This window comes from Tursiops truncatus, chromosome 9 (genome assembly GCF_011762595.2).
Source record: "Tursiops truncatus isolate mTurTru1 chromosome 9, mTurTru1.mat.Y, whole genome shotgun sequence".
In the NCBI taxonomy this organism is placed as follows: domain Eukaryota; kingdom Metazoa; phylum Chordata; class Mammalia; order Artiodactyla; family Delphinidae; genus Tursiops; species Tursiops truncatus.
This window is the reverse complement of record NC_047042.1, coordinates 87,144,881-87,164,463: the sequence shown is the minus strand read 5'-3', so window position 1 is coordinate 87,164,463 and position 19,583 is coordinate 87,144,881. Positions and strand designations below refer to the sequence as shown.

The 19,583-nt window shown below is 43.4% G+C and overlaps 1 protein-coding gene across 1 annotated transcript; it reads right to left on the bottom strand.

Moving 5' to 3' along the window:
* Positions 1-257: 257 nt before the first annotated feature.
* On the bottom strand, positions 258-19,278 carry LOC101334254 (aldo-keto reductase family 1 member B10). Its single transcript, XM_033862697.1, is given in 10 exon segments — positions 258-305; positions 408-507; positions 1,287-1,354; positions 1,522-1,580; positions 2,017-2,153; positions 2,404-2,525; positions 3,412-3,459; positions 3,461-3,559; positions 6,616-6,714; positions 19,249-19,278. Coding segments are annotated over 10 exon segments (810 nt in total).
* Between the last annotated feature and the right edge of the window lie 305 nt (positions 19,279-19,583).

Sequence of the window (19,583 nt, the reverse complement as noted above, 5' to 3'; positions counted from 1 at the left end):
TCTTCCGTAAAATGTGAGTAAGAGTATCTACCTCCAAGGGGTGCTTGCAGGATTCAGTGAGTAACACATACAAAAAGCATTCCGAATAGTGCTGGCACGGGGTAAATTCTCCATGCATGTTGGTTATTATTATTCTTTATCCTTTTAAATCTTCATATCCTCAAGATAGCAGAGTCCCCGTGATCAGATCAGAGGTACAGCTGTGCTCAGACCTGACAGGACCTCACCGGCTGCTCCCCCAGCCCATCCTTAGTCATTCATCTCAGCTCTGAGGTCAGCTCCCTGGCCTGAGAGATTGCAAGGTGCTGGGAAGGGGGAAAAGCCCACAGAAAACTCAGGGACAGCATGAGAGGCCTGGTGAGGGAATCTCTCCCGTCGCCTCCTCCACTGAGAAAACCAGGGCCAACCAGCTGGAACCTTAACTGAAAGTTCTCAGCGATGCGTGCTGGCATCACAGACTTGGGAATTACGACCACGTTCCTCCGGATATGGAACCGGACCAGAACCCGTGCAGAAGGGGACGTGGTGTTTCCACTTATCTACAAGGACTGCTCCCTCTACTTTTTTTCAGAAAAATAAAACATCTCTGCCACTCACTGTATCTTTAGTACAACAGCTAGTATTGACTGAGCACTTTATATAACTATCAGAAGCTTGTCAGTCCTCTGCCAGTATCTCCCTTAATCCTCACAACAACTCCATAACCTTCCTTTTTTATTTTATTTATTTATTATTATTATTATTATTTTGCGGTACGCGGGCCTCTCACTGTTGTGGCCTCTCCCGTTGCGGAGCACAGGCTCCGGACGCGCAGGCTCAGCGGCCATGGCTCACGGGCCCAGCCGCTCTGCGGCATGTGGGATCTTCCCAGACCGGGGCACAAACCTGTGTCCCCTGCATCGGCAAGTGGACTCTCAACCACTGCACCACCAGGGAGGCCCTCATAACCTTCCTTTTTTAAAAATAAGGAAAGTGGCTTGGGACAGTGTTTGGGGTCATGAGGCTGATAAGTAGTGGAACTGGGATCTGAACCCAGATCTTTTGGCTGTATAGCCATGCTCTTCTTCCTGGACAACAGGACTCAACAGAAGCCGTTAGATGCCATCCTTGTTTCAGTGATAACCATGGGATTTCCTGGAGTTCCAAACAAACAGGCTTTCAAGGAAGGGCCTCAGTGGGCTTCCTTTCCTGTTTTTTTCGCCTTCAAGGAGTTAAATGAAGACAGCACAAGGAATAAAACACAAGACTGATCTGCTGGACGGAAAAGAAACTATATACCTTGTACCTGGGCTGTGGATTTTTTGTGCTTTGCAGCAATCTCCTTAATCTTGGGATCCTCCAGTAGGGACGAGTCCTAGATTAAGGACCCTTGGCCCTAGAGGGAGAAAGATGGCTGGTGTGAATAATCACCATGGCTACCATATGTAAATAAATATTACTCCAGCGATGGTCCCAAGGCTGATCATCAGTCTTCTCCATGTGGGAGACAAGGCAGCAGGATTTGAAAGCTTCATGTCTTACCCATGGGCTTTGAAGTGTCAGTAATTTTGCAAAGGTTGATCCAGTGCTGGGTGGCTGAACTGGAGTAATTCCAGAGGGTCAGGCATGTTGCTGTTTTTTGTAAAGTTACCATATTTTCCCCACTGTTTGAGTATGCCAGGCACATTGCATTACATGTATTTTTCTTTCTGATGGCTTTTTAAAAATATATATATCTTTATTGGAGTATAATTTTTTGGAGTATTATTTTTTCCAATAATCTTTATTGGAGTATAATTTTATACTCTTTATTGGTGTATAGTGTTGTGTTAGTTTCTGCTGTACAACAAAGTGAATCAGCTATATGTATACATATATCCCTATATCCCCTCCCTCTTGAGCCTCCCTCCCACCCTCCCTATCCCACCCCTCTAGGTCATCACAAAACATTGAGCTGATCTCCCTGTGCTAAGCAACAGCTTCCCACTAGCCATCTGATGGCTTTTCTTAAAGAATGTCAAGAGAAAGATCAAATGCCTCGCCCAGGTCTATCTGGAGAGCCCAGAGGGCTGTAAGCCATGACAGTGATGCCCTTAGACTGGCAGTACTGGATCAGTTTCTCCTGCCTGAGGTATAGGTGACACTCAATCTGTAAAGGGGAACAATCCTCATCACTAGGAAAGTGCACCTGCTTTTTGAGCTGCTCATAGGGAGTTCTACACACAATAAAAGACTGTCAAGCAGAAGCCAAACACTGCCCACTGCTAGCCTGGCTAAACCAGACTCCAAGAGCCATCTCACATGACCAACGAAGTACCTGATGACTGACCTTCAAATGAGACTCAGTGCAAAGCACTGAACTTGCCTCCAAATGTTTAAGAAGTAATAGCGCAGGACCCTTACCCTTTACTAAACAGAATTTACCTGGTAAGCACTGGTTTGTATTTCAGTCTGGGTTTGTTCAAGAGCCTTTCGATCTGGAAGTGGTTGAAGTTGGAGATCCCAATGTTTTTCACCAGCCCCTTGTCCACCAGTTCCTCCATGGCCTGTCATAGAAAGGGACACCTTTGGGCAGTGCTAGAGGGACCCCAGGGATCCTGGCTTGGCTTAGTCCTCTCTGGGACAGGAGTACCTGGTACAGGATCCACTGTCGTAAGGATTAACCAAAGCGTGAAGAGGAATTTTCCATTCAGCCCATGGAGAGAGAGGAAAGCAGGAGGAAAGCCTTTTCAATAACATTTTGTAACTTGCCTTTTACTAGACTGAACTAAAATGAAATTCATATATGACAATAAAAAACGCTCCCACCATTTTCCAAAATACCTGCTGGCTGAGAACGTCTGGGCCACAACCATTGAGACCACAGTGCTGAAAGGTGGAGCTTTAGGGCTTCCCTGGTGGCACAGTGGTAGAGAGTCCACCTGCCGATGCAGGGGACACGGGTTCGTGCCCCAGTCTGGGAAGATCCCACATACCGCGGAGCGGCTGGGCCCGTGAGCCATGGCCACTGAGGCTGCACGTCCAGAGCCTGTTCTCCGCAACGGCAGAGGCCACAACAGTGAGAGGCCCGCGCACCGCAAAAAAAAAAAAAAAAAAAAAAAAAAGGTGGAGCTTCAGGATCCATTTCTGACTGCAGCCTTAGCTTTTAACTGCCACGGGGCAGATGGAGCCCACTGATGGGGAACGGGGATGCTAAGGGCACTGCCATGGCTCAATGGAGCCATCCCCACAAAGGGAAAACCCAGTCGAGATGGGTAAGGTAGGAGGAGCGTCTCTGCACACCAATACTGAGCTAGAGTGTGGATGTTTGTATCCAGGGATGTTATAAAGGCAGCGGGGGAAATGACCAGAGTACTTAGAGCAAAGGCTGGCAGAGTTCCGGGTGCTGACCAAATCCAATACTCTGCCTGCCTTGAAGTGCAGTCCTCCCACCTCCTGCTTCACAACCTTCTCTCAGATCTTCTCTTGAATGGCTTCCCCCCACCTCATGCTCATTCTCGTAGGCATAAGCACAGTCCAAGTGGCGACATCCTATGTCAGTGGCCACTTTCACAGCCTCTCTGACTTTGCCTGGGGTAGACTGGAAGGAAAAAGAAAAGACCATCATAGACTCTTATCCCCAGACCACCTTCAACAGGCTCTCCTATACAGCCCAGCTTCTCCAAACCAAGGTTTACCTGGGGTCCCCTTTTCCAGGGGACACCTGGGAAGAAAACGTGCTTTGGAAAACTTTTCAAAAGAGAAGGAAGGAAAGTGAATTAACTTTATGATTATAGCCTCATGTCGTATCCTAGCTCAAGCCCACTCCCTTCTAATCCAGGTTCACCCTCCAGCCGGGAGCTGTCTCCAGGTGTGTGGAAGAGACTGCAACCTCTTTCTAATGACCAGGCTGAAGACTGGATTTTGAAGTAACTCAAAGGAATCTTCAGAGAGAGAAAATGGTCATTACTGCATAAATCCAGGCTCATCGCATACTAGGTGTGTGGCCTGAGCAGATTACTTAACTTCTCTAAACCTAGTCTACAAAATGGGAATAATAACAATAGCACCTGCCTCATGAGGTCACTGTGTTAAGGGCCACAATGAATGTCAAGTTTGCAGCACAGCACTGGGCACACACCTAAGAGTCAATGGATGCAAGGCATTATATAGCTGTTGTTTCAGAAAAAGGAGAAATAGAAATCCTTGTAAGAATGGGGTTTATTCCTCCCCCCGACCCCCGCAAGGCAAGAAAGAAAGAGAGGAAGAGAGGAAGAAAGAGAGAAAGGAAGAAAGGAAGGAAGAAAAAGAAAGAAAGGAAGGAAGGAAGAAAAGAAAGAAAGAGAAAGGAGGGAGGGGAGGAAGGAAGGGAGGGAGGAAGGGCATTAAAAATACCACATTCTGTCTAATCTAGCAAAGGCAAACTGAAAAACACTTCATACTGATCTTTCACAAAATCTTTTTCAAACCTCTTCTTTCATCATGAAATAATAAACGCATTCAGAAGCATCCCTGGGCACTTCCCTGGTGGTCCAGTGGTTAAGAATCCACCTACCAATGCAGGGGATGTGAGTTCCGTCCCTGGTTGGGGAATTAAGATCCCACATGCTGTGGGGCAGGTAAGCCCAAGCACTCTAGAGCCCACGCTCCAGAACCAAGAGCCCACGCACCACGACCTGCACGCCCCAACTAAGACCCAAAGCAGCCAGATTAATACATAAAAATAAAAGAAAGAAGCATCCCTGGATGCCCCTCCCAATCACTACACCCTACTTGACCTTCACTGGTAAACACATAAGCCTTAAAAATTACATCATCCCTACACCTTGAAAATGTTTCACTTCATAATCCTTACATCTAATTCTGAAATTCTGAACATAATTTTTTGGGTAAACTTTTTATTTATTTATTCCAATGAAAAATCATTTATTAGAGTAGATCCAGTATTGCTTTGTAGGGCTAGAAGAAGCAATATTGACGAAGCATAGTTGAACCTAGTAATCCAACTTTTGTCTTTTAAAAAGTAATTATTGTACAAAAATAAAGACCAAAAGTATATGGTATCTTTGATGAATACTTAGTATCAAATACTTGGCATCACATTGATTATATCTTTATACAATACTGCTTTGAGTGCTATATTCTTTTTTTTCCAATTTTATTTTTTTATACAGCAGTTTCTTATTAGTTATCCATTTTATACATATTAGTGTATATATGTCAATCCCAATCTCCCAGTTTATCTAGCTTTATATTTTTTCAGATTAGTGGGGGTTTTTAAATAAATTTATTTATTTATTCTTCTATTTTTGGCCGTGTTGGGTCTTCCTCGCTGTGCGCTGGCTTTCTCTAGTTGCCGCGAGCTGAAGCTACTCTTGATTGCGGTGCGTGGGCTTCTCACTGCGGTGATTTACGGGCTCTAGGCGCGCGGGCTTCCGTAGTTGTGGCTCACGGGCTCTAGAGCGCAGGCTCAGTAGTTGTGGCGCACGGGCTTAATTACTCTGTGGCATGTGGGACCAGGGCTCAAACCCATGCCCCCTGCATTGGCAGGCGGGTTCTTAACCACTGCGTCACCAGGGAAGTCCCCTTTTTGGGTAAATTTGGACGAGGTGAGCAGATTCACTGGAGATGTGGAAGTAATTATTTGTCACATCTGTGTCAAAGTCAAAGCTCTGATTTGGAGAAAAGCAGCCCTGTTCAAGCAAGAGAAGCTGGGATGAATCAAGCTGGAATTAATCTTGCTCGCCCAGATTATCCGAGAGAGCTTCCTGAGAATGACGCAGTCCTGGGACGAGGAGGGAGCCTACCTTCTAACCCAGGAGAGGAGATGAGAAAACCAGGTGCAGAGAAGGACGGAGTCAGAGGAGAAAGACTCAACAGAGGGACAAGAGGGAAGAAGGTAAGTAGAGAACTGGAACCAGTTAGGATGGCGCCATCAAGGACGGAAGTGAGAGCGAAGGCAGTTAGAAAGTGATGGGAAGACATTTTAAGCCTATCCTAAGAGAGGCTCCGCAGTCTGCTTCCCTGAGCACTCGGAGTGCCTTTCTGGGTTCTGCCAGCTCACTCTAGCAACACCTGGGGAACCCGAGCTCCCCGACTCCCAGCCCAGGCGCCTCTCTCTCTGGGACCACCCTCCCTGTGGTCACAGCCTTCTCAGACTCTACCATGCTCTGGAGATCGTTAAAGAGCAGGTTCCAACTCAGTAGGCTGGGGTGGGGTCTCAGCTTCTGATTCTCAACACTCTCCCAGGGACTGCTGATGCTGCCTGGGCAGCCTCCTGAGCCCTCCCAGCCCCTCCTCCCAACCCCCCAGGCCACAGCAGCCAACCCAGGGCCCTCTAAGTGTCCCAGAGCCAGGGGGAGTTGAGAGGGAACGGCTGCTGAGAGAGAAAGTGCCCAGGAAAGCAAGTGTGTTTTTGAGTCCCCAAACTGCTTAAAACTTGATACTTGCTAGCAAAGCTCTCACCACTGCTGGAAAAAGCCAGTCTTGGAGCTTTGCAGCCTGAATCAGCCCTGAGAAAGCAAAGCAACCTCGGTCCTGCCTCCAGGGCCCAACATTTACCTCTCCAAACCCTTGCCTCTGAGCTTTCCCTACTGACAGGAGAAAATGTCCAAAGCCCCTCGAGGGAAGTAGGTGTCCAAATCCTTGCATACATACCTTCCAGGTGCCCAGGCCCAAGTTGGCCTTAGTACTGAGCTCCACAAGGGTGGCCACGGTGAGTGCAAAATGGTCGTGAGTGATCAGATTCGTTGTCTTCTGCCCCGCTTAATGGTGCTGACTCTGGCTGCAGAGGGAGGAGCTAGAGGCTGGGGGTGGACAGACATTTCCAACCCTGGAAAGAACAGGAAAGCCCTTTCAGCCTTTTGTAATATTGATTCATGTGAATGAACTTCACATATTGCAACCTTGTGTCCAGTTCTCCCTGATTCAAAATGCATGGATTAAAAAAAAAAAAAAAAAAAAAAAATGCATGGATTATTTTATGAGAGTGACACTTAGAGATTTTATCCATTTTTCTTTTCTTTTGCTAGTTTAATAAGTGGAAAATAAAAAAGGTGCATGTATTTTAATCTGTTCCTATCTAATTGCTCAACAGTTGCAAATTTTTTCCCTCAGAACATGGAAGTTACAGAAGTGTAAGAATATGTTTATCTGTTAACCACCTGGACAGGATGCTAACACTCTTCGTATATTTATTTAGTGATTCTTGTCACTTCCTTAAAGAAAAAAAGCTTTGTGATAATAAAATGATACATGCTCATTATAGTAAAACTAGAAAATGTAGATTATAAGCAAGGAAATATTAATCATCTATATTCTCACCACTCATGATACCATTACAAGAGTGCTGTTTCTGTGCATATATATACAGGGAAAAGGGGAAGGGGCTACGTGCTGAGGCTTGTGGGATGTGTGGTCAGCTCGTGGACATTCTTCTGATAGGTTGGTGGTGAGGAAGTCGGGAGTCAACATCATCAACCTTATTGGTTCCAACTGGTCTGGGGTCTCCATGCTTGTGAGCAGCATACAGTTAACTTCTTATACTTGATGGGGGTTTCAATATCTGGAATAGAGCTTGAAGGACATGGCTCAGAACATTATCTATAGCCCTTGCGGAGGAACTAAAGGTCCTTGACTTTGTTAAATGGTTAAACTATTATTATTTTTTCTTGCTTGACTATTTTCCTTTCTGCATTTTCTCACTTCTCTGATTAAATTTATTCTTTGCCTAAGTTCTTCTACTGACAAGGGACAGGCAGAGGACTTGTGGGGAGGTCAGTTCCAAGAAGGCCCCATAGAGTCCTGCTCAGTTACACATACAGTTTTAAACTTAGGACCACAAAATACACTTTTCTATACATTCATAAATGCTCTTCTTAAAATTGTTTTTACATCAACCATTTTTAGTTGTTGTAAAAAATTCTGTTTTATGGTTATAAGGTACTCAATCATTCTCCCTATTCTTAGACATTTAGTTTATTTCTAGTTTGTTTCTATTATAAATAATATTTCAAGGAATAGCATTGTGAGTAAAGCATTGGACACATTTTGATTAATTTTAGGCTTGTTCTCCAGAAGCAGGATTATGTGGTCAAGGGAAATTTGTTTTAGTTTATCATGTGAAATGTGGTTCAAAATTGAGAGGTTTTTTTTTGTATTACCATTTATAGAATAACACACCTTACTGTTTGTGATGTTTCAGTAATTATTTACAACTTTCATTTTTTAATATTATGTTCTTTGTAAAATATAAAAAGAAAAATCAGTGGAGAATGAAGAATAGATTAAGTAAGAAAATAAAACCCATCCATAGTCCCACATTTAGAGGTGATTATTGTTAATATCTTCAGGCATCTGTGGATACCCTATTGAGTTGGGACATCCTAAAGCAGAGGAGAACTGTGCCTCGTTTCCCGGGGTGAGGCTGTGGGGAAGACACCAAGCCTAGGATGGAATCTCCTGGTTCCCAAAGCTGTTGGATCGCCACGACCACAGGAGGTGTCCAGGTGAGTGGGCCTGAGGTAGTCTCAGGGTGTCCCATTGGGAGAACAGCCGGGTTACTGACGTCCACTGGCAAAGTTGGCTGAAAGGAAGTGTAACCGAGCAAGTGGGGCTGTTGCCCTGTGTGACAGCAAGACCAAAAGAGGCAAAGGTCTTTTGCAGAAGGAGAAAGGCTTTATTGCAGGGCAGCCCAGTGAGGAGACAGAAGGCATAGCTCAGCTCTGTCTCCCCAGTGGGCTTTTGAGTGGGGTATTTATCGTGGAAGTAGGGAGTAAGACAGGGAGGGGGCTCGGAAACGATTGGTGGAAAGTTAAGAGGAAGTTTCAGGAGTCCTCTGTGCAGGTGTGAATGTCCTCCATGTGTCTTCATGAGTGGCATGTGCAATATCGGAAGAGTTCCATACGTTACGCTTGGTAGATTTTCGGCATATGATGTCCAAAGTTCGTGATCAATCATTCTAGTCCCTCAGTGTGCCTGTGTGATGCTCAGTGGCAGGGGCTGTTAGTGTTTCCATACCTGGTTTCCCTGGTACTCTGCAAGACAAGCTTGGGGGTCTCTGTTAATTATTTTGTTGCTACCTTACAGGCCTTGGGTGTGTAAGTTACAGGGTAAGGTTTCTGAAGGAGCGTGAGCCCCTGAACATCTCAAGGCTGAGACTGTGAAAGTTGTGACGTGTACAAGTTCATCCTGCACATTATATTCAGGGGAGCTGGATGGAGGTTATAGAGTGGGCTGTATGGCTAGGGCTTGATGGAGATGAGGACATCTTGGATGACTGCACAAAGGGATGGATGGTCACACCTAAGCACCAGAGAGATGAGTCGCATCTCAGGGGAGGCCAGTGTATAGATGGTGATCCACACCAGGTACCGTTCCCACTCTGTGGGATTTTGCAAGTCTCCCCTAAACCCTGCTGATACCTACAGAGAAGGAATCCTAAATGTAGTAGATTTTAATCCTGAAATACAAGGAAATCAAAGTAAAGACCTTGACCTAAAGGAGAAAGCCAGTGTAAGCTGGAGGTGTAACACAGAAAATTTTCAGACGTGGATATAATCATCCAGAAGCAGTTGCTTGCAGCCCATTTTTTAGCTCATGCCCTCAAAAGTTAATTTCAAACTCATTTATAAAGAAAAAGTAAGTTTTAGTTCCGTGACGAACCGAGGAATATCTGCTTCAGAATTGATCTCACAGGAAGAATGACCCAGGCACAAGTCTTACCTAGTTTAAAACAAACAAGCAAAAAAAAGCCTTCATTGTCAGGTGAGGAGAGAGGTGATTCTGATTATGGTTTGCTATTATTGTTATTACTGTTAACAGGCCTGTGCTACATAATATTACATGTATTTGCTCATTTATTCTTCCAGTAGCCTCATGAGGTAGATACGTTTCTTATCTCCATTTCATAGATGAGGAACTGACACATCGAGATGTTAAGTAATTTGTTCAAGGTGAATGGTGGAGCTGGGATTTGAATACAGATTATTGGGCTCTAGAGCCATTTATTTGTTTGTTTATAGTTAGGCGCTGTGCTAAGTGCCACACACATTCTCCAATTCAATTGTCACCGTGCTATAATGTAGATGTGATTATTAATCCCATTTTATACCAAGGAGAAAACAGAATTAAAGAGGTACAAGGTCAACTGGAAAAGCCAAGATGCAAACGGGCCTTCAGAGTCCAGAGGCTCCACTACTAACTCTTGTGCTATTCTGCTACCCTTACACCCCAACCCCTGTATTCCACTTATTGCTACCCCTGTAAACAAATACCAAAGAAGGAGAGAGACTGTAGCATCTGGTGGGGGATGGCACTGGGAATTCTCGGGGACACTGATAACTAGTGGAGGTGGCTGACACGCCCAGAAATGGTGCCAACGCCTGCAGGCTTTACACACTCATTGGACGGAGTGGTGGTTCCTGGCAGACGGCAGATGACGAGAAGGGCATTCTCTGCTGTATTAGTTATCTGCTGCTGCATGATAACTTATCCCCAAACCTAATGGTTTAAACCAACAAACATCTATTTTCTCATAGTTTGTGCGGGTTGATGACTTACAATGATCCATGACCAGCAACCCAGACGTCCAAACTGATCAAGCACGTATTCAACTTTGTAATTAAGGAAAAATGAGTCATCGAGAGCATAAGAGAAAACATATTTGGGGAAAAGATTGCCAGAACAGAAGGCTCTCTTCATTTCTGCTTCCCAGAAAACCATGTTCTCATGAGAAGGGGTCCTCAGGCATGGGGTTCCCAATAGTGTAGGAGGAAACCAACTGTATTGGATTCCTGAGCTTTTGTCTTTGTTTCCATAAAAAATACACATTTCTCAATATCAGTTTATGTTTTCTCATTCGTGTGTTTCTGGGGGGTCAGGTACATGAACTGACCTCATGGAATATGAACATCATTGTTTCATACAAAGTCCTCTTTGTGTGTTGGATTTACATATTTATCCTGTTTTATTTCTATTGCTCATGCAGGACATCATGCTAACATATTTGGTCAATGCTTTCATAACGCTTATTGGTATGAAGTGTGCCTGTGTTTGGAGTTTATATAAACAGTGCTGTGTTATGCACATTTAGTCCACATACTCCACACGGTGCTCCGCCCTGTGCATTCACCACGTTGTGCCTGCAAACTCCATCTTTATCCAGGTAAAGACACGCTTTCTTCTCAAGGAGGAAGACAGCCCAAATGGTAGACAATCCCCTGAGAAAGTCTGTCAGGCAAGGGAGAAATCAGATAGAAGAGGAACCACCCTGGAGAAGGAGAGAAGGAGAGGAGGGATGCGGTCAGCATGATGCCGAGTGCTTTTGTGCAATTTTCCCATTTAACATCCAAAGTAACTTTACTGAGTAGACACCATTATCCACCTCCTATGATAGAGGAGGGGGCTCAGAGAGGTTAGGTAAACCGTTCAGGTCAGTCAGTTTATCTGAGGGGACAGTTTGTCACCTTAAAAGTCACACAATTAATAAGTAAAAGATCTTTGCTATAGACCCAGATTAGGCTTTTTCTAGAGCAGTGTTTCTCGACCTTAGCTGTACAGTAGCATCACCTGGAAGCTTCTAACTGCAGACGCCTGTGACCTCCCACCTACACGCGCCCACACTCACACAAGACATTCAGATTTAACTGGACTCAGGTAGAGCCCAGACACTGCCTTTTTTTTTTTTTTTTTTTTTTTTGCCTTAAGTATTAATAGATATTTGGTTGAAGTTTAACATACCCTTCAAGACGAGTGCTCAGGACCTGGGCATAGGCTGATGAATCTCACACAGTGAATGCTCCCACGTAACCACACCCACAGCAAGCAACTGAACATTACAGACACAGAAGCCCCTCACGCCACCTCCCCAGACCCTCAAGGACAACCATTCTCTGGACTTCTAACACCATAGAGCAGTCGTGCCTCGTTTTGAACTTTACTTACATGTTTCAATGGAACCGTACGTTGTGCATTCTTGTGTGTCTGGCCCCTTTCATTGAAAAGTATGCTTGTGAGAGTCATCCATGTTGCTGGATGAAGTTGTAGTTTGTTTATTCCTATTGTTGTGTCGTATTCCACTCTATGACATCTTGTTCCACGATTGATAAGCATTAGGATTTTTCCAGTTTGGGGATATTATGAAGTAGTGATGCTTTAAACAGTCTTGTATATATCTTTTGGTGAATATTTCTGGTGGATATTTACATGGGATTGGAATTGCTAAGTCTGAGGGTAAAACACTAGCATTGTAAAAAGCTCCCTGGGGGATCCTAAGGTGCCCCAAAAATGGAGAAACCCTTCTCTCCACTAGAGATTATACCTTGAGCACCATGAAGGTACAGTAAGTTCCCTACATACGAACCTTCAAGCTGTGAACTTTCAAAGATGCAAACGTGGAGCTTACTAATGAAGACCTGATGGAACTGGAGGCCCAGAGAAAGGATGAAGAGAGACAAGAGACAGAAGTAACTGAAGAACCGAAGAGATTCACAACGCAGGAAATGGCAAGGGGATTTTCTTTATTTGAGGAGGCACTGTTAGTTTCTGAGGCATAGCACCCGAACATAGAACAGTACACGAAGGTTGCAGCAGCTGTTTAGAATGCAATGCGGTGCTACTGTGTTGTCCATGGTGAGAAAAAAACAGCTACTACCCAGACATCACTGGATCGTTTTTTCAAGAGGGTGGATAGAATTGAATCCAGCAAGGAACCAGAACCTGTGCCATCCACGTCAGGCGTGAGTGAAATTGCAGCTTGCCCTCCGTCTCCTATTGCTGACGATCCTTCAGCTCTGCCATCTCCCCCCTCCTCTCCCTCCTCCAGTCAGTAACTCTTCTTGCCTGTTCACTCGATGCCAGCCCGTGTGCCAGCTGTTATACTGTACTACTGTACTTTTCAAGGTACTGTACTGGAAGATTAACAATGTTTTCTTTATTTTTTGTGTTTGTTTTTGTGTATTATTTGGGTGAAAAGTATTATAAACCTATTACAGTACAGTACTGTATAGCCGATTGTGTTAGTTGGGTGCCTAGGCTAACTTAGTTAGACTTACGAACAAATTGGACTTACAAACGCGCTCTCTGAATGGAACTTCTTAGTATGTTGGGGACTTACTGTATTTCTTACAATACGATCTACCAGTCACTGGCACCTAAACCAACTCAAATTCTTGTTAAAAATGAAGATTCCTGCATCCACTGAACCAAAATGGGGAGGGGGGATGTGGTCCTTGGGAATCTACCTTTTTAACAACCCCCCAGGTGATTCTTACACACATCTAAGCTGGAGAACCACTGTATTATATCATATTGCAAAGAAGTCAGATCAGACCCAGTAGTATTTCTCGACCCAAGATCTTTTGAAACTGATGAAAATGCAGCAACTAAATGGAATGATGGTTTTAATTGCCTTCAGTGAGGATTTATGGGTAAGACCTACTCCTCTCAGGCATTGTTAATTTTGAAAGTTTGCTACAAGAATGGAGATAGGGCTTCCCTGGTGGCGCAGTGGTTGAGAGTCCACCTGCCGATGCAGGGGACACGGGTTCGTGCCCTGGTCCGGGAAGATCCCACATGCCGCGGAGCGGCTGGGCCTGTGAGCCATGGCTGCTGAGCCTGTGCGTCCAGAGCCTGTGCTCCGCAACGGGAGAGGCCACAACAGTGAGAGGCCCGAGTACCGCAAAACAAACAAACAAACAAAAGAATGGAGATAAAAACGTTTATAAACTTTTGTCGCTCATGAAAGCACTCTTTGGTTGGATTGCTTATCTCTGGGGCTGATAAAATAGGCTTCATTTACTCACATAAAATGAGAGGCATGAGATGGGTCTAAGTCAAGGCCGTAGCAATCTTATCTGTGATGGACAAAGAACACACGCAGGTTTTGTGCCAGGAATGATTCTGTGTGTGTGTGTGTGTGTGTGTGTGTGTGTGTGTGTGTGTGTGTGTGTGTGTGTGTGTGTGTGTGTGTGTGTGTGTGTGTGTGTGTGTGTGTGTGTGTGTGTGTGTGTGTGTGTGTGTGTGTGTGTGTGTGTGTGTGTGTGTGTGTGTGTGTGTGTGTGTGTGTGTGTGTGTGTGTGTGACACAAACAACCACCAGAAGTGCTTTCCAGGCCTGTTTAGTCTCTACCCAGCCAGAGAGGAGTTTTTCCCTCTGGCATCCCCACACCCTGAGAACAGGACTCTTCTGTCTCAGCTGGTCTCTGCTTCCAGAAATCCAGCTCCCACCTGGAGGTTCCTTTGTAATTGGTACTTAATGCCTTAGTTCCTCCTATCCTACACAGAAAATACTGTAGCTTCCCAACCAGCCCCATTCTACTCCCACTCATGCAGTTTCTAATTTGCTTTTTACCTTTTTTCCAGTAGGCTGTTTGCCCAGGCTTCTTCAAGAACAACCCCAGGCCCCTTCTTTTCTTAACATCCCAGCTCTGTGTGAAGGTCTTAGCTCATTTCCAGCTGAGCCCCAGCCATAGAGCAGGCCCACACCCAAATTCACTGGGTATTATGTTTCACGCCCACACAGCAAGGACCTTAGTGTAACATTTGTGGGCCCTGGACACTTGTGCGTTTATGAGCCCCTTCTCCCATCATATATTTTAAAGTATATTTTATGACTGAGGTGGTATAAAGCCTGGATTTATGGTTATATTGGGCTGGCCGAAAAGTTCGTTCGGGTTTTTCTGTAACATCTTAAGGGAAGATGTTACAGAAAAACCCAGCCCAATATATGTATTATTATGTTCATGTTTTCCTCCTGAGTTTTAAAGAAATTAAAACATCTTTGTGGGTCCCTAAAAAATATCATGGGCCCTAGACCCTGTGCCTGCTGGGCCTCATGGATATGTGGGCCCTGCACATAGCCCGTTTCAAGATGGGACAGCCTCATCCTTTTCTTATGACATTTTTTTTTTCATTAATAGGGTTCATTTTGGGGGGAAGTTTTAGGTTTACAGAAATTATCCATACATTATTATTAACTAAAGTCCATAGTTTATATTAAGGTTCACTCTTTACGTTGTACGTTCTATGGGTTTTGACAAATATATTAATGACACGTGTCCATCATTAAAATACCATACAAAGTATTTTCACTGCCCTAAAATTCCTCTGTGCTCTGCCCATTCATCCCTACCCCTTTCCCCTCCAACCCCTGACAATCACTGATCTCTTTGCTATCTCCATAGTTTTACCTCTTCCATAATGTCATATGGTAGGAATCATACAGTGTGCAGCCTTTTCAGGTTGGCTACTTTCACTTAGAAATACTCATTTAAGTTTCCTCCATCTCTTTTCATGGCTTGATAGCTCATTTCTTTCTTTGCCAGTATCCATCGTATGGGTATATCACAATTTGCTTACCCATTCACCTATTGAAGGACATCTTGGTTGCTTCCAAGTTTTGGCAATTCTGAATAAAGCTGCTGTAAACATTCATGTGCAGGTTTTTGTGTGGACATAAGTTTTCAGCTCATTTGGGCAAATACCAAGGAGCAAAATTGTTGGGTCATATGGAAATAGTATGCTCGGTTTTATTCTTATGATTTTTTTTTTTCCTGAAACCTTGCATTTACTTCTTACACACCCAGCGCACCTGTCCAAGGTATCAAAACACCCGCTGTGATTTTCTCTGAAAAGTGTGTGCTTGCTCCCACAATGAGAAGGCTTTCCCTTCAGCCCCAGCATTCCTTTTCGACTCCATCCTGCTGACAAGTCCATGGGGCTTCTAACTATATGGCCTCTTTATTGCTGTCTGGGGGATGCTATTTCACTGATGAAAACGGGGGAGAAACAAGATCTAAAGGGCCCATTTCTGTTCATATCATATTGCAAAGAAGTCAGATCAGACCCAGTAGTATTTCTCGACCCAAGATCTTTTGAAACTGATGAAAATGCAGCAACTAAATGGAATGATGGGCCCATCTAAAGGGCCCATTTCTGTTCAGTCAGGTTTTTGCTAACAGACCTGAATTAAGTTTCAGAGCCCTAGATCACATAGAAGTGCAATAGAAATTTCTATTTGTTCATGGTAAGGCAACAAAGTCAGTACAACTGGAAGTTGGAAAGGTGGACTTCTTTTGTGTAAAAGGATCTCAGCTAGAGGAGAGAGAGAGAAAGGGAGGGAGGGAGGAAGGAAGGAAGGAGGGGAGAAAGGGACTCTTCTTGCCTTGTGATTGTTTCCACTGTGAAATGGGGTCTAGAAGAGGAGAGGGGAATAGCAGTGCATCAGTGCCGAAGGTTGCAATTCCAGGCTTAGTTGCGAGATGGCCAAATCGTGATCTAAGTCAGCTGTGACTAGTTGGGTAGGCAGCAATACAGAGGACATGACAGAGACTCATGGCACGGCACAGCATAGATTTCAGCCTGTAGGTAGGGGGGTCTTCTGTCTTTGTGTTCTCACTTGTTTGTGAGTTGGCTTTGATTGACTCTTGAAGTGAACATTAACCTCTAGACTGTGGATTATGACATAGCTCATTGGAGTCAATTGGCATGATATTTGCACCTATGAACGGAAAATCTTCAGACTCCATTAATGTTTGTTAAATTATCTACTTCAATATCAGGTAACATATGCATGTCTCATAAACCCACTGTGGCCACTGGGTTTTAGTAAAATCTCGTGAATCCACGTAGGGGCATCTTACCGTCCCAGCACATAATGATGACATGGCAACGCAAGTATTATTGAATTAGTAAATTCTTTGTGACTCACAGAATACAGAAAGGTGTGTGATCCCTCCTAATATTTCTTCTAGAACCACTTAAACTGTGAGCCAGTGAGAAGGGAGATCTTTATTGGACAGCTGGGGTTAGGAAGGTGTATCAGCTGTTTCTTCGTCAAATATGAGCTCGTTATAACAACAGCCATTTATTTGCTCATGATTTTGTGGGTTGGCAACTTGGGCTGAAATCCGTCAGCAATCCCGTCTCTGCTCCACGTGGTGTCAACTGGGCTCACTCACGTGTTCAGCTTCATTTGGCTGCGGGCTGCCAGCGATGATGGCCGAGACCCCCCTCCACACATCCGTCATCCTCCAGGAGGCTAACTTGCACTTGTTCACGAGACAGCAGCATTTTAGGACCTATTCTTAGAACATCTGCCGTGTTAATTCCGCCACGTTCTATCAGTCAAAGCAGGTCACGGGGCCAACACAGATTCAAGATGTGGGAACACAAACTCCACTGCTTGTTGAGAGTTGTTACAGAGAATTTGTGGCTAGTTTTGATCAACGCCAGGAGGTTTAGTAAGAGCTTTGATTAGGTACTTTCCAGCTTCATGGTTTTATACTTTTAAGAAACTGAAGTTCTCTTTTATCTGGTCTGAGGAATATGTATTTATAATAAGTTTTACTTTGTGTAAAATAAATACAAGTTAAGAGAAAATTATTTTATAGATGAATGAGTGAGGGGCAGTGACCATTTTTCACCCTCTGTAATATTCCCACATCAGTGTATCCAAGAGGGAGAGGAAGCAGCAACTCACGTGTCTGTTAGAAACAAGGAGGAAAGGAACAGTTCCAAGAATGGTGAGACACAGAAGTTTCTGGGCAGAGGAATAGTATAAGCCAAGGTCCTGCGATGAGAGACACTGAAATTCATCGGAGGAAGCCAGTGTGTGGACGCTCCAAGAGCAGAGCTAAGGATGAAGCCAGAGAAGTATAAAGAAACCAGATGGTGCAGAGCCACGAAGTCATGTTCACAGAGGTAGATTTATGATGAAACTTAAGTTTCAGTTGCTCTTATCTTTTTTCTCAATAGACATTTTTATTTATTATTTTTTCAGATTTATTGAGGTATAATTGGCAAGCACAATTGTAAGATATTTAAACTGTACAACATGACAGTTTGGTATATGTATACATTGTGAAAGGAGTCTGCTCATTGAGTTAGTTAACATATCCATCATTTCACATATTTATACTTTGTGTGTGTGTGTGTGAGAGAGAGAGAGAGAGAGAAAGAACATTTAAGTTCTATTCTCTTAGCAAATTTCAATTATACAACAGTGTTATCAACTATAGTCACCACGTTATACATTAGATCATCAGACCCTATTCATCTTTTTTTTCACTCAATGAATGTTTATTGTTATTTTTAAGTAAGCTAAAAATGCTTGTGATAAATGCTAAATTGGAAATGCACAGGTTTCTGGGATAGACAATTCTGGGGCAAAGAGCTGTTACATATCACGTAAACCTACAGATATTTTTAATTGGAGGAATTTAAAAAAAATTACTATCAATTCAAAAGAGAGCAAGAAAGACCAAAGAGAAAAAATGGAACTAATAGAAAACAAAAAATAAGATGATGAAAATAAAACCAAAATAGCATTATTAAAATAATCATGACTGGTATAAAAAACTCAGATATATCATGTTTAAAAGTGCCAACCCTGGAACATAAGACTGTATATACAAAGGTTCTAAATAAAAGTATAGGAAAATATATATCAGAACAAAGCATACAAAGGAATGAGCTAAAGTCTTTCACAAGGATGCAATAATCAAAATCCAGAATATGGGGAGGTGTATAGGAAAAACAAGACAGTTTTCAATAAATAAAATCCATGGAAAAAAAGAGAGAAGTTGGGAGCAGACATCTTAGATTAAAAGAGACATGAGAGATATATTAAGCTATTGCAGTAAAAGGATCTTGTTTGGATTTAAGTTCAAACTAAGCATTTTGAAAGATGAGACAATAAGTGATATTTGAACAATGATGGATATTTGATGATGTTAAGAAATTCAGACCTTATTCATCTTATAACTGAAAATTTGTACCCTTTTAATAACTTCTTCCTAATTCCCCCACACCCTGCCCCAGTCTCTGGCAACCACCATTCTATTCTGTTTCTATGAGTTTGGCTTTTCTCGTAGACCCCATATATAAGTGATACCATGCAGTATTTGTCTTTCTCTGTCTTATTTCACTTAGCATAATGCCCTCAAGATCCACCCTTGTTGCAAATGGCAGGATTTCCTTCCTTTTAAAGCTGAATGGTGTTCCATTTCATGTATGTACCACATCTTTATCCGCTCATCTGTTGACACACACTTAGGTTGTTTCCATAAGTTGGCTATTGTGATTAATGCTGCAATCAACATGGGAGTACAGATATATTTTTGAGAGCCTGTTTCCATTTTCTTTGGATCTATACCTAGAAGTGAGATTGCTGGATTATATGATAGTTCTAGTTTTAATTTTTGAGGCACCTCCATTTCCTTTTCTATTGGTCTGAACCTATTTACATTCCCACCAACAGTGTACAAGGGTTCCCTTTCCTCCACATGCTCACCTTGTGTCCTGTCTTCTTGATGATAGCCATGGTCTCTTTATCTTTGAGTTTTGATAGGTTAATTATAATATGTCTTAGAGAAGGTCATTTTGCATTGAGATAAGGGGTGATTTATTAGCTTCCTGAACTTGGATGTTCATGTTTCTCCTCAGGGTGGGGAAGTTCTTCAGCAATTATTTCTTGAAATAAACTTTCTGCTTCCTTCTCCCTCTCTTCTCCTTCTGGAAACCTGATTATTCTGATATTTGTTTGTTTCATTGAGTCCCGTAGATCATGTAGGATTTCTTCACTCTTTTTCATTCACCCTTTGTTCCTCTCTGGGTTATTTCAAAGTT